Source organism: Scyliorhinus canicula, chromosome 2 (assembly GCF_902713615.1).
Source record: "Scyliorhinus canicula chromosome 2, sScyCan1.1, whole genome shotgun sequence".
NCBI lineage: Eukaryota > Metazoa > Chordata > Chondrichthyes > Carcharhiniformes > Scyliorhinidae > Scyliorhinus > Scyliorhinus canicula.
The window spans coordinates 237,769,328-237,795,807 of NC_052147.1; the positions used below are offsets into that span (position 1 = coordinate 237,769,328).

The 26,480-nt window shown below is 45.7% G+C and overlaps 1 protein-coding gene across 1 annotated transcript in view; it reads right to left on the reverse strand.

The window, feature by feature from the left end:
* The window catches only part of LOC119962051 (inactive dipeptidyl peptidase 10-like), a 1,164,028-nt gene that overhangs the window by 857,156 nt on the left and 280,392 nt on the right, over positions 1-26,480 (reverse strand). The window contains 1 exon segment of the mRNA XM_038789842.1: positions 18,712-18,807. Coding sequence (XP_038645770.1) covers positions 18,712-18,807 — 96 coding nt within the window.

Below are 26,480 nucleotides of genomic sequence, written 5' to 3' on the forward strand. Positions count from 1 at the left end.
TTATGTTTAGTTGTAGCTTAGTCTCTTAGTGTGTGCATGAGTATTTATTATTAACTGTATAATAAATATTGATCGTTTGAACTTGACTAATCGGTGTATCGTCTTTATTACTTTGAATTTGACCTTGGAATACTTGTGACGTTGCCTATACGGCAGCTGGCGACTCCAGAGCTAAATAATTACATAGAACAGAGCCTAGCAGTGTTAAGCACACGTCGAACTCGGAGGCGTGTTAATACACTCCAATAAACGCGTTTTACGCCCATAGTAAAACGTGCAACAGTATGGCTACGCCACATGGACTGCAGCAGCTCTATCACCTTCTCAAGAGCAATTAGAGATAGGGTATACAAATGCTGGCTGAGCCAGTAATGCTTATGTCCCATGAACGAATATTTTAAAAATGTTTTACCTAATGTCAGCTAATGCTGTAAAATGGGGGTGTAGCTTGTCTTTCTGCTGACACTCCACCGCTGCGGTGAAGCTTTTTGCGGGACTACATTCTCTGCATCTTTGGGCTTGGATAGCTCAGCTAGAAATTCAGAGCAGTGTTGGTGCACAGAAAAGTACAAGGTGAGTGGAAATCTGGTGATGACTGCTGCTTCATAGAACATCCGGGCCAATTAATTCACTACAGCATATGTGTGGGTGTGTGATCTGTGACCAGCAATGACATTTCTGTATTAGCAGCTATATTTACAGTGGATGATATATTAAGTATGCCCGTAAGTCTAATTTATTTAATAAGGAAAACATCAAGGTGAAAACAATACAGGTGGCTGAAAATACGATGTGAATTCAGGAAGGGATTGCCTAGCCTGCGACATATAAATAATCATTAGTTGAAATCATTAAGAATAACATAGAACACAGAATTAAGGAGAAATATCTCATCAATCATTCAACTAATGATTCATTAGTCAGGTACCAATCAAATGGTCAGTCCATTTGTAAAATTTACTTTGACAATATAGCTGCAAATATGCAATCTGCACATGCTTGTGCCGTTAAGCTATTTTTCATTCTTAATCAGTTTGAACTGTAGGGGCGTTTATATAATTTATGTAGTGGTAAAATTATTGAAGCAAGTTTTTGCTGTGATCAAGGTGCCAGTATCCAGCATTATGATTGGGTCTTCCAGTGGCGGCTATGGTTGCACATTTCGTGGCTCCCGCTCGGGATAGAATTGTTTGGACCTTTTCTCACGATATAGGGGGTGTTTGCTGATGCAAAGTGTATGAACAGTGAGAGTTAGGAATTCTCCTCTGGTAAGGTGAAGCCGAGCAGTATCTCCAGCATTAGTGCACCCCTCCCTGATGAACTCGGTTTGAGCAGGAAACCAACAATCTGCTGTCGAGTGCCCCAGCAGCACATAACACACCCATACCCACCAGCACAGCTTCCGAAGGCAAATCAGCGTTCCTGAAAGTGAACCCTTGGAAGACGACAGGTCTGAACGGGATCCCTGGTCGTGCATTCAGAGCCTGCGCGGACCAGCTGGCAGAGGTATTTGCGGACATCTTTAACCTGTCCCTACTCCGCTCCAAGGCCCCCACCTGCTTCAAGAATACCACCATCATAGCGGTGCCAAAGAAGAACCAGGCAACGTGCCTCAATGACTACCGTCCGCTGGCCATGACTTCAGTCATAATGAAGTGCTTTGAGAGGTTGGTCATGAAGCGCATCACCTCCATACCACCAGAACGCCTTTATCCACTGCAATTCGCATACCACTGCAACTGGTCCACAGCAGACGCCATCTCCCTGGCCCTACACTCATCCCTAGAGCATCTCGAAAACAAGGACTCCTACATCAGACTCCTAATTATTGACTACAGCCCCACCTTCAACTCCATAATCCCAGCCAAGGTCATATCAAAGCTCCAAAACCTAGGACTTGGCTCCTCACTCTGCAACTGGATCCTCGACTTTCTAACCAACAGACCACAATCAATAAGAATAAACAACAACTCCTCCACAATAATCCTCAATATAGGGGCCTCGCAAGGCTGTGTACTTAGCCCCCTACTATACTCCCTGTACAGACACGACTCCCTGGCATAATTTGGTTTCAACTCCATCTACAAGTTTGCTGACGATACGACCATAGTGGGCTGGATCTCGAATAACGACGAGTCAGAATATAGGAGGGAGATTCAGCGATCGTGGTGTCTGACCACGCGTTGCGTTGTGTGGATTTGGGGGTGGCAAAGGGGAGTCCCCAATGGCCACAGTGGAGGTTGGATGTGGGGTTGTTGGCAGATAAGGAGGTTTGCGAAAAGATAGGGATGGCTATCCGGAACCATGTGGAGCAAAATAAGGTGGGGAGGTTGCCGCCTCCACGTTGGAGTAGGCACTGCAGGGGGGAGCTTATCTCGATCCGAGCACACAAGGTGGAGCGGGCCGAGAGGTTGTGGTTGGCAGAGGCCATTCTGAGGGTTGACTGAAGATACCCAGCATCACCTGAGGGGGCGCTGTTGGAAAGAAAGACGGAAGCTCCAGATTGAGTTTGGGTTTGTGTTCATGGGAAAGGCGGTGGGGAAACTGTGCAGGGCCTGGAGAGCAGTTTATGAATATGGGGAGAAAGCCAATAGGATGCTTGCCCATCAGTTGAGGAGGCAGGTAGCGGCGAAGGAAATTGGGAGGATGAGAGGTAGAAGGATTACAGTGGTAATGGAGCCGGAGGAGGTGAATGGAGTGTTTGAGGCTTTCTGCTGGAAATTGTTTCGCTTGGAACCTTTGGTGGGGGATGAGGGTATGAGATGGTTTTTGGATGGGCTGGAGTTTTCGTGGGTGATGGCAGCGAAGGCACAGGGGCTGGGAGCTGTGGTTGGGCTGAGGGAGGTACTGGATTGCACAGGGTCGATGCAGACGGGGATCCCAACCAGGTTATACAAGAAGTTTCAGTCAGAGCTGGGGCCCCTGTTAGGAGAGAGGTATAATAAGTCAATGGTGAGGGGAGAGCTCACCCAAACATTGTCCCAGGCTTTGATATTGCTCATCTTAAAGAAAGACATATTTTGCTGGTGAATATAGATGCAAATCTGTTGGTGAAGCGGATAGAGGATTGTGTGCCAGGAATGATAGATGAGGACCAGACGGGATTGTGATGGGGCGGCAGCTGTCGACTAATGTCCGGAGGCTACTGAATGCAATTATGATGCCCTCTGAGAGCCGAGAAGTGGAAGTGGTTGTGGCTATGGACACAGAAAAAGCTTTTGATTGAACGGAGTGGGCGACGTATTCACAGTGCTGCCATGATTTCGGCAGGGGAGATTATGTGGACTGGGTTTGGCTGTTGTATAAGGCACCTAAGGCGAGTGTTCAGACTAACAGGAACCGTTTGGAGTACTTTGGTTTGTACTGGAGGATAAGGTAGGGGTGTCCACTCTCTCCGCTGCTGTTTTCCCTGGCAATTGAGCCCTTGACAATAGTGCTTAGGGTCCCGAGAGGCTGGAGGGGTGTTGAGCGGGGCGGAGGGGGGGGGGGGGGGGGGGGGGGGGGGGCGTAGAGCTCCGAGTTTCTTTGTATGGGGACGATCTGCTGTATCTGACTGACCGGGTCAGGAGCTTTGACAGGATCTTGGGAAATGTGGGGAATGTGGAGAGGTGAGTCTCTTTTTGGGGTATAAGCTCAACATGGGGAAGAGTGAGATATTCCCAATTAATGCCTGGGCACAGCGGTGGAGGTTGGGCAGGCTATCGCTTCGAATGGTAGGGGCGAGTTTTCGTTATCTTGGGATACAAGTGGCACGGAGTTGGGCCCAGCTGCACAAGTTGAACTTGCCGCGTTTCAGAGCTGGGATGTACTGCCATTGTCGTTGGCGGGTCGGTTACAGACTGGAAAGGTGACGGTGTTGCCGAAGGTTTTGTTTGTGTTTCGGAACCTTCCGATCTTTGTGCCCAATTCCTTTTTTAGGAAGGTGAATGGGATGATTTTGAGGTTTTTATGGGTGGGTAAGGCTCCGCAGGCTGGGAGGGTGTTCTTGGAGGGGAGTCGACTGGGAGTGGGGGCGGTGGGGGAGCTGTTAGCGTTGCCGAACTTGTGAAACTATTGTTAGGCAACAAACATTGCAATGGAAGGAAATGGTGTGGGGGCAGATGGAAGCAGCCTCGTGTAAAGGGACCAGTTTAAGGGCACTATTGCTGGCAACCTTACCATTCTCGCCGGCCAGGTACTCAATGAGCCTCGTGGTGGTATCAACATTGAGGATGTGGAACCAGTGCAAGCAGCATTTTAAAATGAAAGGCACATCCCTGTGGGAGCCAACTTGCGACAATCATAGGTTTGCTCCAGTGAGGTTAGATGTGAGATCCCGAGGGTGGCGGTCGGTGGGGATAGAGTACTTTCGGAATTTACTTGTTGGAGGGATGTTTGCAAACCTGGAGGAGCTGGAGGGGACATATCAGTTGCTGAAGCGAATTAGTTCAGGTGTCTGCCAGTTAGGGAATTAATGAGGAAGGTGGTGCCATAGTTTCCGACACTGCCATACCGGGTGCTGCAGAACAAACTCTTGTCTGAGGAGGAAATAGGGGAGGACAAGGTCTCAGATATATATGGGGAGCTGTTGCAGAGAGAGAGTGTCCCGGAGCTTAGGTGTAAGTGAGAGGAGGAGCTGGGTGGGGCTTTTGGGGGCTGGAGTATGGAGCTTTGCGGACGGTTAATGGGTCCTCATCATGTGCAAGACTAAGTCTCATCCAGGCTAAGGTGGTGCACAAGGTCCACATGATGCTGCCCAGGATGAGCCAGTTCTTTCTGGGGGTGGACAATAGGTGTGGATGGTGTGCAGGGACGCCGGCGGACCATGTTTTGGGTGTGTCCAAGTTTGGGGGTTCTTGGACAGGATGTGCAGCCATAATGTCAAAGGTTTTGGGGGTAACGGTAGCTGCGAGTCTGGAGGTGGCAATATTTGGAGTGTCGAAAGATCCAGGAGTGCAGTTGGGGAGAGTGGCCGATGTATTGGCCAGGTTGGCAGCGGGTAGAGTGGAGCATGGTGGGGGGGGGGGGGGGGGGGGGGGGGGGGGGCACCGTTGTTTTTTGTGTTTTCCTCCTTTGTTATGTATTTGTTTGAAAATGCCTCCAATGAAATGTTTTTAAAACCCATCGCGATAGGTGGGGATCATCATGCCCCTGTTCTGCATAGCACTCACACGTATAATCACCAACCTCACAAGATGCTCTTCTTCTGTTTGCATAGATCATCTCAGTCAGCAATTATTTTGACTGTATTTCATATGTAAATAGTATTAATGCAAAATATTTAGAGATAATGTGAACCCAAATGGTTTTAGTTGTCTCAAAGATTTTGCGAGAATTGCGATTTGGCATCAAATTGGCACCCGCTGTGATTTTGACGTCAGAACCTATTCTCTGCCCGTCCCAATTTTCCGATTTCAGCGTCAGCCAAAGGAGAATCCCGACCAGAAATTTTAACATTTCAGATCCATGGGACTGGATTCTTGGCTATGTCCGCAAGATCCTTCTGCTCTTATGACCAGAAAGTCGGCGCCTATCCTCCGCTCAGTGGAGGCCTAGCAGCTGTGCAGTGTGAAGCCCTGCAGATACAGCCGCACAATGGCTGGGTCCGTGGTCACGCATGCGCACGGCGGCGGCCTGCGGCGGCCACGCTGTGCAACATGGTGCGGCTGCACGCGGACCAGCCTGACAAAAACTGCCCCCCTGTAAGCACTCCCCACCAGTCCCCACACCCCCCGCCGAAACCACCCCCCTGCCAGCGGAACGACTCCCCCATCCTCCACCCCGACCGTGGCGGCGCTGGACTCAGTCCGCAGCCGCCACCCGAGGTCCCCGAACAGTGTGAGCACACGCCAGAGACGCCGTCAGGGACTCGGCCCATCAGGGGCGGAGCATCGGGGGAGGGCCTCAGACTCGCGGCATGCTCCTTGCCCATGATCTTGTATTAAAAGTGGAAACTGATGGAGGTGCAACAGGTTTCATGCAAGTACAGAGATAGGGAAAGGATGGGTGGGGTAAAAAAACAACAAAAGGCTGGGGTCTATGATATGATGGAGGATGGGAAATGTTAAATAATTAAAGGGATTTTAGTGCAAATATAGCTAAGATGGTAACGTGACAAGTAATTGTAAAAAGATGCAAGCATTGTAATGTTATTCTATTGTTGAATATAAGTCAACTGTAGAATGAGTTGATAAGAAATGCTCGTAGTTTTTTCTATACCTAAAACGATTCTGGCTTCTGACATATTAAAAAGCTATGGGTAATGGTTTACATATAACTGAGTTGCTTTTTTGAGTCTTTTTTACTGGGTTCCTCATCCAGGAATACTGACTGTTCTTTCAGCTCTGAAAGTGTCATTTTTATTATTACATCGTATTGTTTAATTAGAAATGTTTTGGTCATCAAGTTGGAGGTTGAACTGTGTTGACAAGCAGGGTCCGCTTTTCAATTAACTTTGATTTCACCTATCTCATATATTTTAAATGCAGCAACATAAAACTTAATAGAATTCATTAAAAGTTATCAAAACGTTTTACGTTTCATCACAAACAAGCTATTATTTTTCAATTTCAATTTTAAATGGATATTTGTAGACTATGCTTTCACATGCACATTTCATTTTGTCGACTTTGTGCCCATTGAATGGGCAGTAAAACATGCTGCAGGGAGGGAGATATTTCCTTCTCCAATCTTGCAAAAGCTTTCTAAGATTTTCTTTTTCGAAACCATCAAAAAAAAATAAAGGACTGGATTTTCCATCCTGCGATGCCCGAAGCATGTTTCCCGATGAAACGGATAATCTGCCGCCGGAGGAAATTGGGATCGACGCCCTCTGACCATACCCCTCCCCCCACTGGCACTGGGGTTGAAGTTCACAATGGTGCAACAGCAGGTTTTGATGACCTATTTGATGAGTGGGCCCAGAACCCTATTCTTTGACCCTCCATGATTCTTTGGTCCCCTGGGCCGGGAATCATGTGGGCGCGGATCACGTCTGGTGTTTCCCAGCGTGACCCTGATGTGGTGGACCACGCGGTAGGCCAAGGGGGTAAATCATTAGGGGAGTTGCCCACAACGTCCATCGAAGGGCCACCCTATCCCCTACAATGCACTACCTTCCCACCCCTCGTCTACCAGCCCCTCACTTTCAAATCCCCACACTGCAGGGACACCTTAAGAGGGAGGCCCGCCTTCAAACCCCTTTAGTAGGGAGACCCACCCCAGGGGACCCTTAATAGGGAGACCCCAGCAGAGACATCATGCTTGAGTGATTGGAATGCACTTACCTCTTTTTGTTGTGGTTGATGTTTGTAAACATTGGGGTTTCAGCACTTGGAGTCAGTCATCCATGAAGGGAGAAGAATGAATCAAGGCTCCAGCTGGTTTGTGGAAGCTGTCACTCACAGCCCACTACTGGAAGGTATTATGGGCCAGGGTTTAGAGAACACCAATGTATATCATGGTGTTCACCTGACCCACAACTTTTAATAGATTTTGATTATGGGGAGCACAAGGGCCCACTTTACAGGTGTGATGCAACAGAGATCTAAAGTATTTTTAAAACAAAACAATGTTTATTCTATGAATCCAGTTAAGATTTCCTAAACACACAGTCAACATCTTGGGTGGGATTCACTGCAATCGGCGAATTGGCCTGTTGCCAGCGCAAAGAATGGCGCAAACCACTCTGGCGTCCGGCCGACTGGAAGTTGCGGAATTCTCCGCACATCCGGGGGATAGGCCGGCACCGGCGGGGTTGGCGCCATGCCAGCCGGCGTCAAAGGGACTGCATGGTCTAGCGCATATGCAGAACCACTGCCGTGGTCTAGCGCATGCGCAGACCGGCCGGCGTATTCCGGCGCAGGGGTTGACATTTCTGCGCCAGCCATGGCGGAGCATTACAGGGGCCGGTGCGGAAGGAAGTAGTGCCCCCATGGCACAGGCCCGCCCGCAAATCTGTGGGCCCTGATCGCGGGCCTGGCCACCGTGGATCCCCCCCCCCCCCCGAGGACCGCACCAGCCGACCTACTAGCCAGGTCCCACCGTGTGGGACCATGTTCAAACCATGGCCGGCGGGACTGGCCAGAAACTAACGGCTGCTTGGCCCATCGGGCCCGCAGAATTGCCGGAAGGGCCCTTGCCAACAGCCCCCGACCGGATGGTGTGATCCCCGCCTGAAAACCAGCACCGGAGAATCCGGCAGCCTGTGTCGGAGCGGCGGGGCGGGATTTGCGCCAGCCCCCCCCCCCCCCCCCCCCGAGATTCTCCAACCCGGTGGGAGGGGGGGTCGGAGAATCCTGCCCCTTATCAACTACCATACACTGATAACACCCCAAAAAGATACAGTACTTTATAGATAACCCTTAGTAACTTTCCTATCAACATCCATAAGAAAAAAAAACCCTTTTTAACAAAGAGAGTAGGTTTGAATTCTCTGCAGAAACAGATATTACTTTGAAATCATCAAGTGATCTGGAGACATTCTTTAGAGAGAGAGAGAGAGAGAGATACACCTTCTTGTTTGAATGCATGTCCCAGTTATTTTCCTTTGAGGAGCGGACACGTAGAGCTTCCAGCTAAGTGTCAAGGCTGTAATTTGTTTCACTACTTCTGTATGGACTGCTCTCTAGCTTCCAGATAGGGGCCTCTTTTCTGGGGGAGGGGTGGATCTGTAGCAGGTCTGTGGGAGGACGGTCTCTTGAAGGGGTCCCCTATGGTGGATCTCTTTTTTCAGGTGGTCCCTGTGGGTGGTCCTTGTGGGCAGTCCTTTTAGTTAGGGGGTCTCTGTGGGGGCCCTTCATTCAGGGGGTCTCTTCCATTAAGGGACCTCTGTTGGGGGGTCCCTTCAGTTAGGGGGTCCTGGAGGGGCATCCACCTCATAAAGGGGAGGTCTCCCTCATCAGTGACTCCTTGGGTGTGGGGTCTCCCTCATTAGGGACTCCTGGGAGGGGGTCTTCCTCATTAGGGAGGCTCGTGGGGTCCCATTGGCCCCCATCTGTACTTGGGGGAAGTGGGTGGACCCAGTCTTTATGGGGGTGGGGGCTGTATTTTGGTGCGGGAGATGTGGGGCTCATTTGCGGCGCAAGGCAGGTGGTCGGCCCGATTGCCGGATTCCTGCGGGAACATCTTGTATTCCTTGAAATGCGTAAATTTGCATCACAGTGAAACGGAATTGCTTCCTGATTTGCACTCCCAGGAGGATCATACATCGATTGCAATTGTCCTCCGGTGAGCGAACAAAGGGGGGGGGTTTCTCGGTTTCTGAGATGGCGACACAGAACTTGTGGATTTTCATGATAGCAAGCTGGTACCGAACCTGGATTGATTCAGCAACTGTGGGAAGGCGAGCACCGGCATCACATGGAACACAATCGATTCCAGTCAAAAACGGTACGGGATTCGCCTGGTCTGAGATTGACACTCGGGAGGTTGACAAGCTGCAGCTGCATATACACATTAGAATTCCCACACACACTCATACCAGCCAACAAGATAGCATTGGTTGTGCTGGGGCACGCCCATATTGCTGATGGGTCAGCTAGGGCCAGAGGGCACTTCGAGGGGAGGGCTGGGGCGGACACCTATACGACCCATGTTCACAGTGGGCTGTCAGTGGTGTGTGCAGCTGCGTGGCTGTCTTGCCAGCTGCGGCAATGGTGCTCCTTGCCCGTCCACCCTGACCCCACAGCCACCCCCTACTACTCCCCCTGGCCCTGGCAGAAACCCCCAAGGCAGCAGTACAACTGCCAGCAAACTATGGTGATGTTGAACACATTCCGCATCTCCTCTCTCTCTCTCTGCAGCCATGACGCTGGTTTCATGATTTTTAAAAGCATTAGTCAACAGCGCCTTGGTGACCTCAGCCCATTGGAAGTCGAACATCGCGGAGGCCCCGGAGAATACCAGGTCGGGCCCACTGATGACACGTAAGCAGTGTTTACTATACGTGCGCTCTAGACCGCATTGACACAGCTGTCGAGGTACCGGAGAATAGTGATTTAGTGTCAAATCGGTGCCCGTCAGGATTTTCGCATCGGAACCTATTCTTTGCCCAATCGCGTTTCATAATTTTGCCGTCAACCAACGGAGAATCCTGCACGATGTCTCACAAACGTTGAATCCAGCCCAAGAGTTTGGTAAAAAAACAAATTAACTCAAAAGGCACCATAACAACATGTAGACATGTGGTTAGATTTTACAGGACATTGTGGTCCCCATGCTTATGGCTAAAATGTTGGTTGTGAGCCCATTCAGGGGAAGAATGGTTGTGTCATAGTTAAATTGGTTGTTTAAGAGATCATAGGGGAGGCAATCTGAGAGATGGTTACACCTTGGTTGGCTCTCCCCTTGACTCAGGGGGACAGTTAAGAATGGACATCCCGTGCCCACCGGTTAAATGTTGGCAGGAGTAGACTGAGGCCCTTAAGTAAACATTGTCCATTGAACATAAGAACAAAGCACAGGAGTAGGTAATTTAGCTCCTCAAGTTTTCTCCGCCATTCAATACAATCATTTATTCAATTTTTTTTAAATTTCCAATTCAGGGGCAATTTAGCGTAGCCAATCCACCTACCCTGCATTTCTTTTGGGTTTTGGGGGTGAGACCCACACAGACATGGGGAGAATGTGTTAACTCCACACGGACAGTGACCCAGAGCCGGGATCGAACCCGGGTCATAGAGTCATAGAATTTACAGTGCAGAAGGAGGCCATTCGGCCCATCGAGTCTGCACCAGCCCTTAGAAAGAGCATCCCACCCAAGCCCACACCTCCACCCTATCCACTGAACCCCATCTAACCTTTTGTTTTGGAGACTAAGGGCAATTTAGCATGGCCAATCCACCTAACCTGCACATCTTTGGACTGTGGGAGGAAACAGGAACACCCGGAGGAAACCCATGCAGACACGGGAAGAATGTGCAGACTATGCACAGACAGTGACCCAAGCCGGGAATCGAACCTGGGACCTTGGTGCTATGAATCAACAGTGCTAACCACTGTGCTACCGTGCTGTCCTTATTCAACACAAAAATGGCTGACCTCCTCCTGGCCTCAACTCCATTTTCCTGCTCATTCTACATAAGCCTTCAACCCATTACCAATTAACAATCTGCCTCTCTCCTTAAATTTACTCAATATCCCGACAGTCACCACACTCTGGGGCAGCAATTGCACAGAATTACAACCCTTTGAGAGAAGTAATTCCTTTCCATCTCTGTTTTAATCTGTTGCCCCTTATCCTAAGACTATGACCTCTCATTCTAGATTGCCCCACAAGAGGAATCATCCGCTCTACGTCTACTTTGTCAATGCCTTTTATCATCTTAAATTAGGGCTGGAATTCTCCGACTTTTGAGATTCTCTTTTCCTGTCGGCAGTGCTACCGGTCCATGGGTTTCCTGCTGGCATGGACTGCCTTCAATGTGAAATCCCAATGACAAGCAGCTGGACTAGAGTATTCCGCTGCCAGCGACATGTGCGCTGCCAAGAAATAAGTGACTCGGAGAATCCCACCCGAGATCGCCTCTCGTTCTTCCAAACACGAGTATAGGCATAAACTGCTCAATCACTCTTCATAAGACAAAGCCCTCATCTCTAAAATAAATCTAGTGAACCTCCTCTGAACTTCCTTTCATGCAACTACATCCCTCCTGTGGTGAATGTGTAACCACTATAATTCACACTGTACATTACTGTGTCTCTGTGGGCTCCATCTGTGAACCGTTGCATGGCTCTGCCCACAGGGGGAGATGAGGAGCATGTACAGGGCTCCGCCCTCGGCTCCACCCCCTTCTGGAAGTATAAGTGCTGCGGTCCTGCGAGTCCGCCTTCAGTTCAGCATAGTTGCCGGCAGGCTCAGTTGTAAGCCGATTAAAGCCACAGTTTACTTCAACTCGTGTCTCTGAATGAATTGATGGTCGCATCACCTCCTCAAATAAAGCGACCAAATTGTACACAGTACTCCAGGTGGGGTCTCACAAATATCCTATATTGGTCCAATGGCTGGTAAAACTGTGGTGGGACAAGGGTGGATAGGTAGGCATGAAGAATGCACCCCCCACATCCCATACCCCACCTTCAAACCTTGTGGCAGGGGAATATAAAATCCAGTTCATGGATAGAGAAAAGACCATCATTGTAAAAAGGTAACCATTTTTGGTGGTAACAGAAGAAGATTTAATGAAACAGCAGTAAGCATTGGCTCAGGAACCTTTGTGCAGGGACTTGGGGTGGGTGTACACCATTTTGTACTTTGGATCACAATAAACATTGAGAACATGTTTTGTTTTACTTTCATTTTGATCCTACCAATTCTTCAATGTGCATATGGAACCTATTTCTAAGCAGTCCGGATGAAGTTCCAAAATGAATCACTGTGAAGAACAACAAAGTTCCTCATATCCCAAAAAGTGAATAGGCTGGTTCTTCGTGGAAAATAGCCATAATTCTCAGTACCTTTTCCAGTACACATGATTCATGTGAATTCCAAGGTTCCATGGCTTTTAACAGTACAGATGTTCACCAAGTCTTTCCTGCGAGGGGGGGGGGGCTGGTTTAGCTCAGTTGGCTGGACAGCTGGCTCGTGATGCAGAGCATCTTATATTGGATACTGAGAGGCCTAGAAAGAGTGGACGTGGAGAGGATGTGTCCACTCGTAGGAAAAACTAGAACCCGAGGTCACAACCTCAGACTGAAGGGAAGATCCTTTAAAAATGAGATGAGGAGGAACTTCTTCAACCAGAAGGCAGTGAATCTGTGGAACTCTTTGCAACAAGGCTGCGGAGGCCAAATCAGTGAGTTCTTTAAGACAGCGATAGATAGGTTCTTGATTAATGAAGGGTCAGGGGTTATGGGGAGAAGGCAGGAGAATGGGGATGAGAAAAATATCAGCCATAATTGAATGGCGGAGCAGCCTTGATGGACCAAATGGCCTAATTCTGCTCCAATGTCTTATGGTCTTATGGCAGAGGTTATTCATGAAAGCTCTGCCTTTTCAACTTTGCTCCTCATCTGAGGTGTGGTGTAACCCCACTCAACCGTTATGGACGCTAAGAGCAATTTATCAGCCCCCCCCTTCTCCTGCTTTATCAACCATTAAGCTAATTTAAATAAGCAGATCTGGATCACACTCAGCGAGGATCTGACTCGCTCTCACTGAGTATGGAGCCCGATTTGGCATTCTCGCATGATTCATTTATTTTACCTGTTGCTGCACCAGGTGCAATGGGTTCGCTGAATCATGCCCTATACCTGTGCAGCCAGAAGGAGCAGCAATGTTTCTCCTGGTTGTCCAACTAACTTGAAACACCAGTAGCTGCGGTACACCTCTGCCTGTATTGCTTCCCTTCTCTCCCCAGGACATAGCCAAAGACCACCAAGATACAGAGGGCAGAGCCAATGAGCAGCATTAAAATGCCTGATTGGCATCTGTACCTCACTTATTTTAGTTAAATGAAGTCTGGGACTCAAAAGTGGCTCTCGTATTTTTGCCCAAGCACATGAGATCAACTCACATGCTCAGTTAATTCTACATGTGTTATATATTCGACGGTTGGCTGTATACCTTCAAGAATTGATTTTTATAATGATCCCAGAGCAATGCAGAGATGACACTAGTTTTAAATCTACAGCAGGTTTATTTACTGTGCTTTGAAATATCTCAACTATCAGAGGGCTTATAGACATATGGGGCGGGATTCTCCAACCCCCCGCCGGGTCGGAGAATCGCCGGGGGCCGGCGTGAATCCCGCCCCCGCCGTCTACTGAAGTCTCCAGCACCAGAGATTCGGCGGGGGCGGGAATCGCGCCGCACCTGTCAGCGGATCTCCCCCCCCCCCCCCCCCCCCCCCCCCCCCCGGCGATTCTTCGGCCCACGATGGGCTGAAGTCCCGCTGCTGTCATGCCGGTCCCGCCGGCAGGAATCAAACCACCTACCTTACCGGCGGGACCAGGTGGCGCGGGCGGGCTCCGGGGTCCTGGGGGGGGGCGGGGCGAACTGGCCCCAGGGGAGTGCCCCCACGGTGGCCTGACCCGCGATCGTGTCCCACCAATCGGCGGGCGGGCCTGTGCCGTGGGGGCACTCTTTTCCTTCCGTGTTCGCCATAGCCTTCACGATGGCGGACACGGAAGTGACCCCTCCCCTGCGCATGCGTGGGGATGACATCAGCAGCCGCTGATGCTCTGGTGCATGCGCGGACTTCCGCCGGCCGGTAAAGTCCCTTCGGCTCCGGCTGGCGTGGCGCCAAAGGCCTTTCCCACCGGCCAGCAGGGCGCCAACCACTCCGGTGCGCGCCTAGCCCCTCAAGGTTAGGGTTTGGCCCCTAAAGGTGTGGGGAAATCCGCATCTTTGGGGCAGCCCGCGCCAGAGTGGTTCACGCCACTCCATCCCGCTGGGACCCCCTCCCCCGCCGGGTAGTGGAGAATCCCGGCTATGCTCTCAGCTAGATTCTGGAACCTTCCATAAGGTGTCAGTTATTTTACTCTCTCGCTCCACTCATAGGATTAAGCAATTAAGTACAGTGTACATAGATCAGTGAACAGACCAACAACACAATCAAACGCAGATCAATTAAACTATTGACCATCGCAGGCTGAATTTTTACTCCCAAGTAGAGAGTGCAGAGTTAGTAAAGTCCAGAAATGCCAATTCATGCCACCTCAAGTACCCACCCCATGTCCCTGTACCCTTCATGACAACCTATGTCTCTCTACCCATTCCCATGGCCTTTTATAGCCCAATACCAACACTATGCCAATTTATGCTAATTCATGCCCCTCACCCATCATCATTTTTCCTTACACCTCACCCATTATTTCCCATGGATAATCTTCAAGAAGCACTGAGAGATAAAAGTGTTTATTTCAGACTTCACTATTTAAAAAATACTAATTCATAAAATCAATACATTTAAATTCTTCAAGTACTTTATCCCCTGTAACAACAAATATTTCCTTTCAGTAGATAATCCGCTATGAAAACAACCATTTGTATTTAAAGCCCTACATCAAAGAGTTTATAACCACTTGAAGCTGACAATCAAACTGTGAATTTATAGGTCTCCCACTGTGATAATGACAGGTTGTGCAATTAGCCATGCAGCACTAATCCTCTAATGATAACTATCAGGCCTACATCAACACACAGCTAGCATAATTGCAAGCAACTACAGCAGGTTGTTGCTTTGTTTTCAAACAATTTAAAAGCTTGGGGATTTGAATAACTTGAAAGCTTGACAGTTCAACTAGCTTAACCACTTTGTATGCACACTCATGTCTACCCTTAACAAACCTGACCTTTCAAAACGGTTACTTTATCTCTCACAAAAGGCACCTGACCTCTCACAAAGGGGCACTTGACCTTTCCTAAAGGGATATCTGGACTTCTACAATAAATTACCTTTTCTCTTCAAATAACTTGCTTTGGACATTTTCCTCAAATGTCTATCCCCCATGAACAGTGTTTTGGTTATGCCAGTAATGAAAATTACATCTGTTTGATGGCTACTGCACTTTTTCATGTGCAGATGCTTCTGTGAATCACGATGTACAAACTACAACCCCACCCCTGTTTCTCCACCCTCGGCAAAATGGTGGGTATTGGGTTCGGAGGCAGCACTCTGGGAATTGTAGCTCAAGAGCCATTTTGGCTAGGATGTAGAGCCCATTTGGCTTTGTGAAAATTCGGACCAACATCTTTTCCCCTTTTAACTAAAAATATTATTTTAAACGATGTCATCCTAAACAACAAACATACCAAGTCATTTCTTCGAGCTCAACTTGTCTGTTTTTTCTAAATACGTGCATAGTCTTTGAAATATGACAGTACCTTCGGTCTGTGATTAGATTAATGAATCTGACGTTATGTAACTAAGCAGGTCAGCTATTCAGTTATAAGAACCTGCAAACTACTCAACCTAAAAGTTATACTGAAGATGATCTGACTATCTTTAGTTGCACAGAGGTTGATTACCAGATATTGACATAGCTCGCAATTCAATTAGTACTTGGTGATTGGTGCGGAGAGTTAACTTTGTACCATGAAGAATCATGGGCCAATGTTCGCATAGATAGATGGAGGTGAGTGCAAGCAGCAACTGTCGCAAGTTTTGTGAAACTGGTGGGGATTGATCTGACAGTGCAAGGAAGCATGACATCAGTCCTTAATCTCCCCAAATCCAGTAAATTATGAAGGGTGTAAGTGTGTATAGACTGCAGCACCACTGTCGTAGCGTCTTCAAGTTTGAAGTCAAACCTACTGAAAAGGTTTACTCCCATTAGGCTACATTCTTTGCCGACATAGAAATGAACCTGTTTACTGTGATGCTTTTGTATTCGATTGGAATTGTAATCAAGTTTTTGTACGCTTGACCAGTGTTTGTCACAGAAGTGAAAGAAAGTTGTGAAAAATACTGATGGTAGAATTTTTCACTTAAAATAGATTCTCACAAACCAACATCGATAAGAATACTTTCAGGGAAATTAATGGCATTGAACGTGGATAAATCTCCAAGGCCTGATAATCTTCATCGCAGAATACTTAAGGAAGTAGCCGTAGAAATAGTAGATCCTTTGGCGTCATTTTCCAAAATTCTTTTGACTCTGGAATGGAGTAGGTTGAGGCCATTTGGCCATTTGAGACTGCTCTGCCATTCATTTTGATCGTGGCTGATTGTCAAGTTCAATAGCCTGATCCTACCTTCCCACCATATGCCTTGATTCCTTTCGCCCCAAGAGTTATATCTAATTCCTTCTCAAAATTACACGTTTTGGTGTCAACTACTTTCTGTGATGGTGAATTCCACAGACTCACCACTCTCTGGATGAAGATATTTCACCTCATTCCGAAAAGGTTTATCCCTTTTTCTCAAACTATAACCCCTAGTTCTGGACTCCAGCACCATCGGGAACATTCTGAATCTACCCTGTCTAACCCTGTTAGAATTTTATAAGTTTCTGTAACGTCACCTCGCACTTTTCTAAACTCCAATAAATATAATGCTAACCGACTTAGTCTCTCCTCATATGACAATCCCGCCATCGCATGTTTAGCTATGTTAGGGACAATTATAGATGCAAAAGGCAGTTTACATTTCATTGCATCGAATGAGTTGTCATTTTACACTAGATGCCTTGCCACTAATCCTAAAATACCTTAGGCTAAATGGAAACTCATGGGACAATTTCAGTTGTAAACTATTACTTCCACCAACAACTGGGGAAGCTTTCCAAATACAAAGATCAATGTATTGATATAAACTATTAAAAAGCTTAAAGTATTTACAGATCTTGGTATAAATGAGCAAATAGAAAGTAAAATTGTTTAGCAACAGAACTGCTCATGAGCAAATTGATGTTGTGTTGATCTAAGCTGATAAGGTGACTGCAGCAATAAGACAAAGAGGAAGTAGCTCTAGTCACAATCTTGTCAAATTCACAGAAATCTTCTTATCCATTGATGCGTGATGATGAGTCTAAAATGGGCTTGCAATATTCAATGAGCTTACTGTAGAGGCTGAGTTTGCAACCATTAAGCTGAAATGTTTTGGATGGGAAGCAATCAATAGACTATTACAGATGGTTTGCATTAAATTGTCATTTATCTTCAGGTTTAAAATTTGGAGAAGCCTATAAAAATAAAGCAGTCAAGTGCACTTGATCAAATGGGATTGCTAGCTGCAAGGAGAGCCATCATTGCACACTGGAAAAATGACATTCAAAATACATGTACCAGATGCTAAAACCTCCAAGCATTGAGTACTGCCCTTCTAATCATATCAGCGAACCCTCGGATCAAATCTATCAATCATTTTATCTTTTTCTTTCTTTTGAAAATTTAAACAGCAGAGCAGTTACTCTTTCAAATTCCTTTAGAAAGTCCTTACACATTAAATTGTGTGTACATATAATGGGATTTCCCTTTGTGCCAAACTTGGATTTTATGTTTCAAATAAAGAAGCAGAAAGAACTTGTATTCTGTAGCAACTTTAGCAATCACTGAACATTCTAAAACTCACAGCTAATGAGACCATTTTGAAATGTCACATGTTGATGTGGGGAAACTTGATATCCAATTTTCCACACAGATAACAAGATTCTGCAACAGCATATGACCCGATAATTATTTTAGTGATGTTTGTTAAGGCATAAACATTAGCTAGGACACCATAAGAAATCTCCCCTTCCGTGAATAGTACCACAGCGTCTTGCATGCCTGCCCACTTGAGAAGTACATGGGTTCTCATTCAACATCTTACCTGAAAGATGACAGTGTTCAGCATCCTGACAATGTCAAGTTTAAAATGTCAGCTAGGTTTTGAACTGAAATCCCTGAAGCGGGATTTGAACCATTACATTTGATTCAGAGGAAAGAGCAGAAATGCTAAAATAAAGGTAATAATTGCAAATGGTTGCACAAATATCAAGCCTGATTATAAACTAGTTCCCTGTTCCCAGCAACATAACCTGGCCCTAAAAAAATTCCAACACTCTTCTTTCAAATAATTGTACAACAACAAATCCTGCAGATAAAATACTTCAACATCCTTCTTTCAAATAGATGTATACACACATTTTGATATCAATGTAGGACTTTGTCCTGTTAGAAACCAAATCTCCACAAGCTATTCCTAAACATGTCATGAACGCTAATTTCAAAAACACTGCCAGCCTTATGCAATTCATAACACTGATTTTTAGCAATTCACATTTACGAGTTATGACTTTAACACACACCTTTGATCCATTTAACTTCTGGGTCATGTATAGTGAACTCTATTCTGAACAGGTCATCCAGAGATAGGCGAGCATCTGCTGTTTTTGAAGTATCATCTGAAATAAAACAAATATCATGAGCAGTGGGTTTAATTTCTATATATATATATATCAGAGAACTGACCAAGAAAACAAGATATGCAATTTTGAGGGTTGTCTTTTGTAGTTCCATGATTTTTACCTGGAATAATATTCTCCATTATCTACAATATTTGCCTGAATCTAAAATAGTAGACAAAATAGTAGGTTTGAATTACATTTTACCTGCAAGTTGCCTCAAATTATTCGAAAGGAAGTAATTTATGATAGTGGCATATTATGAAAACAAATTCTTCCATTACTGCCAGTATATAAACATTAATTACAAGGAAGCTAGATACATTGGAGTGAGATGTGTAATTAGTTCATAGATTTGACTTTCAATCATTAGGAGGTTACTCCGCTGTGTTAAAAATAGTCTGGCCTTCAGAGAAAACACTCCTGCTTAAGACTGCAATTTTCATCTACTTACAATAATATTTTTATTATCACAAGTATCAAGTTACTGTGAAAAGCCCCTAGTCACCACTTTCCAGCGCCTGTTTGGGTAAGCTGGTACGGAAATTGAACCTGCGCTGCTGGCATTGTTCTGCATTACAAACCACCTCTCTAGCCCACTGAGCTGAACCAGCCTTATTTCTTCAAATTTACTATGCTCCATGTATTTCACATCGTACATTCTCCTCTACAGTGGGGAGACTGAAAACAAATTTGGTGACACTCGAACCTGTTTGGCCAAAGATATAATCCTGGGCACCTCATGGCTTATCATTTAAACTATTGCTCCCATTCTCACTCTTCTACACCGCTCTAACTGAGATATCCTCCGCATCCCGGTACATTGGTTATGTATGCATGGGAAACACGCCAGATCGCGGATGGGCAGCCTCTGATTTACCCACCTTGCCCGAAGCTCACTGCTTCCTCACTCCAGGGCTCCATAGTTAAATGGCACCTGTGCAGAGCTTTTTCAATGGATGCAGCTGAGGACTACCACAGATGGGAGAAATGGCCTCAAAGGGACAGAAGCCACCTGCGCCCAAATTCAGCGATGCCTCCCTGAAATGACTGCTGGGCACAGTTGAGGCCCACGGCGATGTCCTGCACTCCTGAGATGGTTGGAGGAGGTTCACCAACCAGACCACTTCTGCTTGGGCTTGGAGGGTGGTGGCAGTGGTGGTCACTGACATCGCAACACAGAGGAGGTCAGTCATCCCCTGCAGAAAGGGGATGAATGATTGTATCCATGTGGCCAGGGTAAGTCAACCACTTCATCACTCTCAATTCAGACACTCACCAGTCCATAACACGTCCATCCATACATGGTAAGCAAGCATCTTTACCATCTGCCCTGACATGCAACCTGCTCACACTCTCCAGCTTCTTTTATGCAGGGAAAGCTTGTAAACAATCCAAGGGAGAGGTCTGGGGGTGGAGTGGCCAAAATCAAAGCCCTCACTCCCTCGGATCGAGTTGGCTGGAGAGGATGTGGACCGTACCTGTGTTGACGGTGAAGTGGGCAGTGCACACCCAAGCAAGGACCCTCACCAGCTCATCCCTCATACAACAATGCTGTAAGTGCCTTGTCCTGTTATGGAGTCACCTGCCATGTACAAATTATCTCTCCAATCTTTCATAAGCACCTCTGGAAAACAGTCAGTGGCATCCATAAGCCATGTCCTCCACTCCAGCCCTGACTACATCTCGGATGAGGAAGCAAAGGAGAGCCCCAAAGAAGTCCCATCACAGCGCTCACTCACATGCACATGTCAGTGACATCGAGTTCTAGAGCAGCCTCGGGGGTCACAATCTAGCTCACAGCAGGCGGCAGCACTCGGAAAATCCTGGAGGTCAGGAATCTGCTGAGGCCGATCAGATGAGAAGCCTCCAGACTCGGTCCTGGATCAGTTGTTGGATCTGCAGCAACAATCACGGGAACATCAGGATGGGATGTCAGCTGCATTCCTCAGATTGCAACAGGTGATGGGGATTCTGTCTATCTTCAATCTGAAGTAATAGTGCCGGTATCGGTTGGCAGCTGTGGTGGAGACCTTGGTCCAGGACATCATTCCTTAACCCTTGGTGGCATCCATCAGTGGCAATGTGAGAAGGGGGTGGGAAACCTATATCTCATTCCAGCTTCCCTTTATCCTCAAGGCCCTTATCATTTATTGTAAGTGGAATTGAATACAAAAGTAGGGAGGTTATGCTTCAGTTATACAAAACACTATGAAACCACATTTGGAGTACTCTGGACAGTATTGATCACCTTATTTAATGAAGGACGTAAGTGCATTGGAAGCAGTTCAGAGAAGGTTTACCAGACAAACAGCTGCAATGAATGGGGTGCCTTGTGAGGAAAGGTTGGATTGGACAGGCTTGCATTTGTTGGAGTTTAGAAGAGTAAGGGGTGACTTGATTGGAAGATACAAGATCCTGAGGGGTCTTGACAGGGCGGATGTGGAGAGATTTTTCATCTTTTGGGAATATAGTTGAGGCTCCTTCATTACATGTTTTTAAGGTAAACATAGATAGTTTTTTGAAGAATAAAGGGATTAAGGGTTATGGTGTTCGGGCCGGAAAGTGGAGCTGAGTCCACAAAAGATCAGCCATGATCTCATTAAATGGCGGAGCAGGCGCGAGGGGCCAGATGGCCTACTCCTACTCCTAGTTCTTATGTTCCTAGTTCTTATGTAAGGATTCGCCTAGTTAAAATGTAGACAAGGAAAATTTATTTCTGTCAGAAGGTCGTGGATCTTTGGAACTCTCGTCCGGAAAAGATGGTGGAAACAAAGTCTTTGAATATTTTTAAGGCCAAATGTGGATAAATTCTTGGTGAGAAAGTGGACGATAGATTATTGGTGGTGGGCGGATTACAGATTTGAGGTTACTGTCAAATCAGCCATGATCTTATTAAATGGCGGAGCAGGCTTGAGGAGGTGAATGGCCTCCTCCCGCTCCTTGTTCATATGTTCGACATCGGCAATGCCTCCACCTTAATGTCCAATGTACTTGTCGAACAAGCCTCTTTCACATGATTGGCAGGGTCATGTCATTTTTAACCTTGGTTGTGTAAGATTTAGGCAGAGGTGTTCTCCTATCCCATCTCCATTCTTGAAAGGTGAAGATGTAGGTGTTCAAGGAGATACATGTTTGCTTGTGGAGAAGGGTCCTATATCATGCTGCTCCATGTGCTCTCTGTTCGTTGGCAGGGTTTGCATGCTATGAGCCCATACTCAGAACTTGTATGTGCTGCTCTCACCCAACCATGTTTTCCACCTTCACAGTATTCACTTACTAAGCTCACCAATAAATGGGGGGACCTTTACCGACGACAGCTCATTGATAAGATGTGTTGGTTTTGCTTTTGGAGGTTAGTAAAAATGTCCCCATAGGCTTAGGATGCAATAATGAGAACAGATTGCAGAAACTTATGTTCTTCAGGATGGAAGACTGAGGAGTGCTCAGCTCACAGTGTTTAAAATGTTTAAAGCACCTGATGGGGCTCATTACCGAGAAACCATTTTTTCTGGTAGGGGAATCGAGAACTAAGGGACACAATCTTAAAGTTAGAGCTAGGTCATTGGGGAGGAAACCCAGGAAACATGTTTCACTCAAAAGGAAGCTGAAATTTCTCCACAAAGGAGTGTGGATGTCAGGGCAATTGAGTCTTTCTAGACCGAGATAGGTAGATTTTTATTGGGTAGGGGCATCAACGGATGCAAAGGGAAATGGAATAAAGTTGCTGATCTGCCATGATCTATTTGAAGGGTGGATCAGCGGCTAGGTCTACTCCTGTACTTAATGTTGCTATGAAACCAACAAACTGAAGGTTACAAAGCCATGCTAAATTTTAAAGAATTTGTGATATCCACTGAAGTAGCGTAGTCGACAGATAAATCAACTTGCCCTCATTGTAACTGTAATTTGACATTAGATAATCAAGTCCCACTTTCCAGGCTGCTTTTACATTGTGATTTTCTTTAACAATACTACTGTGTCACCTGGACCAGTGGGCATTGAAGGGCACTGTAAATCAGCACAGCAGCTCAGTGCATCGCCATGACAATCTGCCAAAAAAAGTGTGACCGCTTCTTAGAATTGTGGCTCCTCTTGTTAACCACAGAGCTCTATAGGGAGGAGGGTGACATCATTTTGGAACTTTTACATGCTAGTTGCTTTGCCAGGACATTGTGTACGCAAGACATAATAGTGAATGCATGATTTTAAAAATAAAAACTGAATATTATTTTTTCTTGCACTCAACATATAGTATCAATCCAATATCAGACATATTTTAATACATCCCAAAGTATTAATTAAAATGTTTTCAACAAACAGGTTGCTGGATGGCTTAACATACTGCCAGTAATTAGTTAAGAAACAGTGAGTTGGAAAATTGAGATTTTCACTTCAGTAATACTTGCTGCCTGAAGAGTTTTAATAACCTTTGCCTGAAAGTAGGGTATTTAATTCCTATAAATTTTAAGTTAATCTCTCAGTGATCAGTGGTGATGTTAATGCATCTGTTATTAACTTTTATTTCCCCATGGCATTTTGATCCCCCCTTTTTTCCTCCTGTCTTTTTGTATTACATTCCTTTGGCAGATATCTTTTCCCCTGATTAACTCATGTAATGAAGGTGCCATGTTAAATGTTTCTTTCATCTTCATGCAATTGAAGGATGGTTTCTTTGGGATATTTTCCACACATTTATTAACTGCATCAACATCTAGCACTCAGGAGTGAGTAGGGGCCTTTGTATGCATCTCACTCTGTAATCACTGTCCTGAGGGCTGCGTATTAATCTTTTGCCTGTAAAACGAAGGTTCCTCTCATTTGACAGATTAATGTTGCTAAAACTGCAAGAATAAATATATCCATCAACAAACAGGTAAAGCTGGGTCAGGATTATTTATGCCCAGTTGAGGTTCTGCTGAAAAAAAAATCTGGGCAGACAAAATTGCTCAAATTTAATTTGCCTCATATCTTCTCATTGCAGTTGAGTATAAAGCTTTATGTAGATACGACCTACAAATCAATTAGACACAGAAACTTTGAGTAGCAGCAGGGTATCAATTATTCTCTAAATTGCACTTTCTGTCAGCTAACAGGTGATGCTATTTTCAATCATCTCCTAAAGTGGAACAATAATTAATTTAAGCAGAACTAGAAATTTAGAGCTTAAAAAATATATCTACCAATTTTATTCAACACTTTAATGTCAAAGCCACTGATGAAACACATGTATTAACCTCTGACACATCTGGAGGTAAATCATACCGAGCCTAAGAACCTCTATGATAAACATGTACTAGCACTAGGAGTGGCACGCAGGACTGATTCATTCTCCCTTGCCATGCTAATTTATGCATGGCGGGGAACTCCTGGGATTCTGCTCCGAATCCCTCTACTGGGCTACCATGTTGGATGGGCAGCCTGAGACCGAGGTCCAGTGGCTCGCACTCTCCCCCCCACAATGCAAATCCCATCCTCTCCTGCTGGCAAATGGCAAATAGGGGCATGCTTACCCCTCCACCACCACCATAACTGCTGGATTGCACCCCCCACACACACACATGCATGAGGGTGACCTCATCAGACCCTTCCATCAGATCCCCATCATACTCCACATCAGAGTCCCCATCAGACCCCCCCATTATACACCCCATCAGAGATCCCTATATCAGAGATGCCCCCATCAGACTCCCCATATCAGAGACCCCTCCATTATTCACCCCTGCCTGGACAGTTCTTCATCTTCCAGGCAGAAACAGTGAAAAATCATTGCTTTTTCACTTATCTGTTCTTTACACCTGCTGCCTCAGACAGGTGTAGAAAACAGTAGTTGTTACTTCATGGAAGGACAAAACACATCACAAGGCTTTAAACCCCCTCAGATCCTTTAATCTGCAAGGCTTCAATTCACTTTCAAAGGTAAATAGATTTTGGTTAGCTGTATTTGACAGTGTAATAGCTTCCAGACAGGCAGCTGTCTGGATTGTTTATTTTCATTTCCCTTCATGCTTGAATGCATGCACCCTGCTATGAACCTAACCACACTGTTTATAAACATCTAGCTATGATTGACAGATCGGCACCACATCAGAAGCAGTTATGTGCTTTCTGCTGAGAAAAGGAGGAAATGAAAGCACTTATCTCCTTGATGTTTTTTCCCCAACGCACGATTTTCTGCCATGTCAGGAACTCCATATCAGGAATCAGTGGGGAGCAGCAGAGAATCCACCCTTTTACCTCAGAGTAACTACCCAAAAGTAAATTTTGGAGTAGTCATTTTAATTTAGATCATAAAATATACATGTCCATGTAGGAAACTACCGTATGTCAAAATATTCAAGAGCGGTTGCGATGATGATTTTGAGTCCATATATTTACTATATGCTTCAGCAACTTAACAGTGGATAAAAAAAATCAAAATTCTCCGGCCTTAACGATTCTCTTTTCCTGTTGGCAGCACACCCCTGCCTGCGGGTTTCCTGATGGTGTGGCATGGCTTCAATCGGAAATACCATTGACAAGGAGCTGGAAAATAGAATCCCAGAGTAGTGAACGGCACGCCGCCGAAAAACACGCGGCTGAGGGACCATAATAAACCCTGGTGAACGCCAAAAATGGCAGTGTGTCCATTCAAACAAAAGCGTGTCAGCAAGCCAATCATCTTTTGGGCTGTTTCCTATAATTAGGGCAAGTAACGTGCTGCAGAAAGTGATTTATTGCTGAGCTCTATTTAGAACATAGCATTTTCACTGGCTCCAGCACATATTTTAATCCTAATGTGGTCATTGGATAGCAAATAATATATAATTGTGTGGTGCAGGAATTCAAAAAAAGATATGTCATAGTGTGTCAAATCAGTTTTCATACTTTGAATGTTGTCTGGAAGTATGGCTACATCATATTAGATATGGTCAGAAGTTGATGGAGTACAGAGGATTAGGTTTACAGTATAGGGTAGAGCAGACATAGATGACCTCCAAATGTCAGGATCTGGAGATTGATGATTGGTTTCAGGTTTCAGTTTATATTTGTCCCATATCGTGTTCTGTCAGTGTACTAAATACAGAAGCTAATGTAGTTATTTTCACGAAGTAACTCTTCTGGGAACATATAGGATTACAATGCAACATAAATGCCAGTTTTTGTGATAAAGGTCACGGTTTTGAGATCTTTGCTGCCATGTAGCAGCTATTATGAACACATGTTTACTAAAATAAAATGATTTTAAGACTGTGAATGGTCATCCAATATCCCAGCTTTAACTATGCAGTTGAAGAGCTCATCATCAGAACTCTGTATTGATGATCAACTAATGTTCATATAAATTTTCTGTCCCACTAACAGGTGGACACACAGTTTTATACATTTGGGTTGGGTGTCGTCCTTGGAGTTGTCAACACTGAATCCAGACTCTAGTCTCAGTTTCTGGTCAAGAAAGATCAAATATCCTTCTTCCTCCACCTACGCAGCTTTCGAGTGCACAATTCCTCAAAGCTGAATTTTTAAAAATTCGTTCATGGGACGTGTGCGTCACAGGTGGGGCCAGCATTTATTGCTTGGAATAAGCATTGAGGAAGAAGCTCTGGAAATCGGAATTCAATGTCTACTACTAAGAATGGTGCAGAGGCATTTTTGTTTTTTTTAAATTTAGAGTACCCAATTCATTTTTTCCA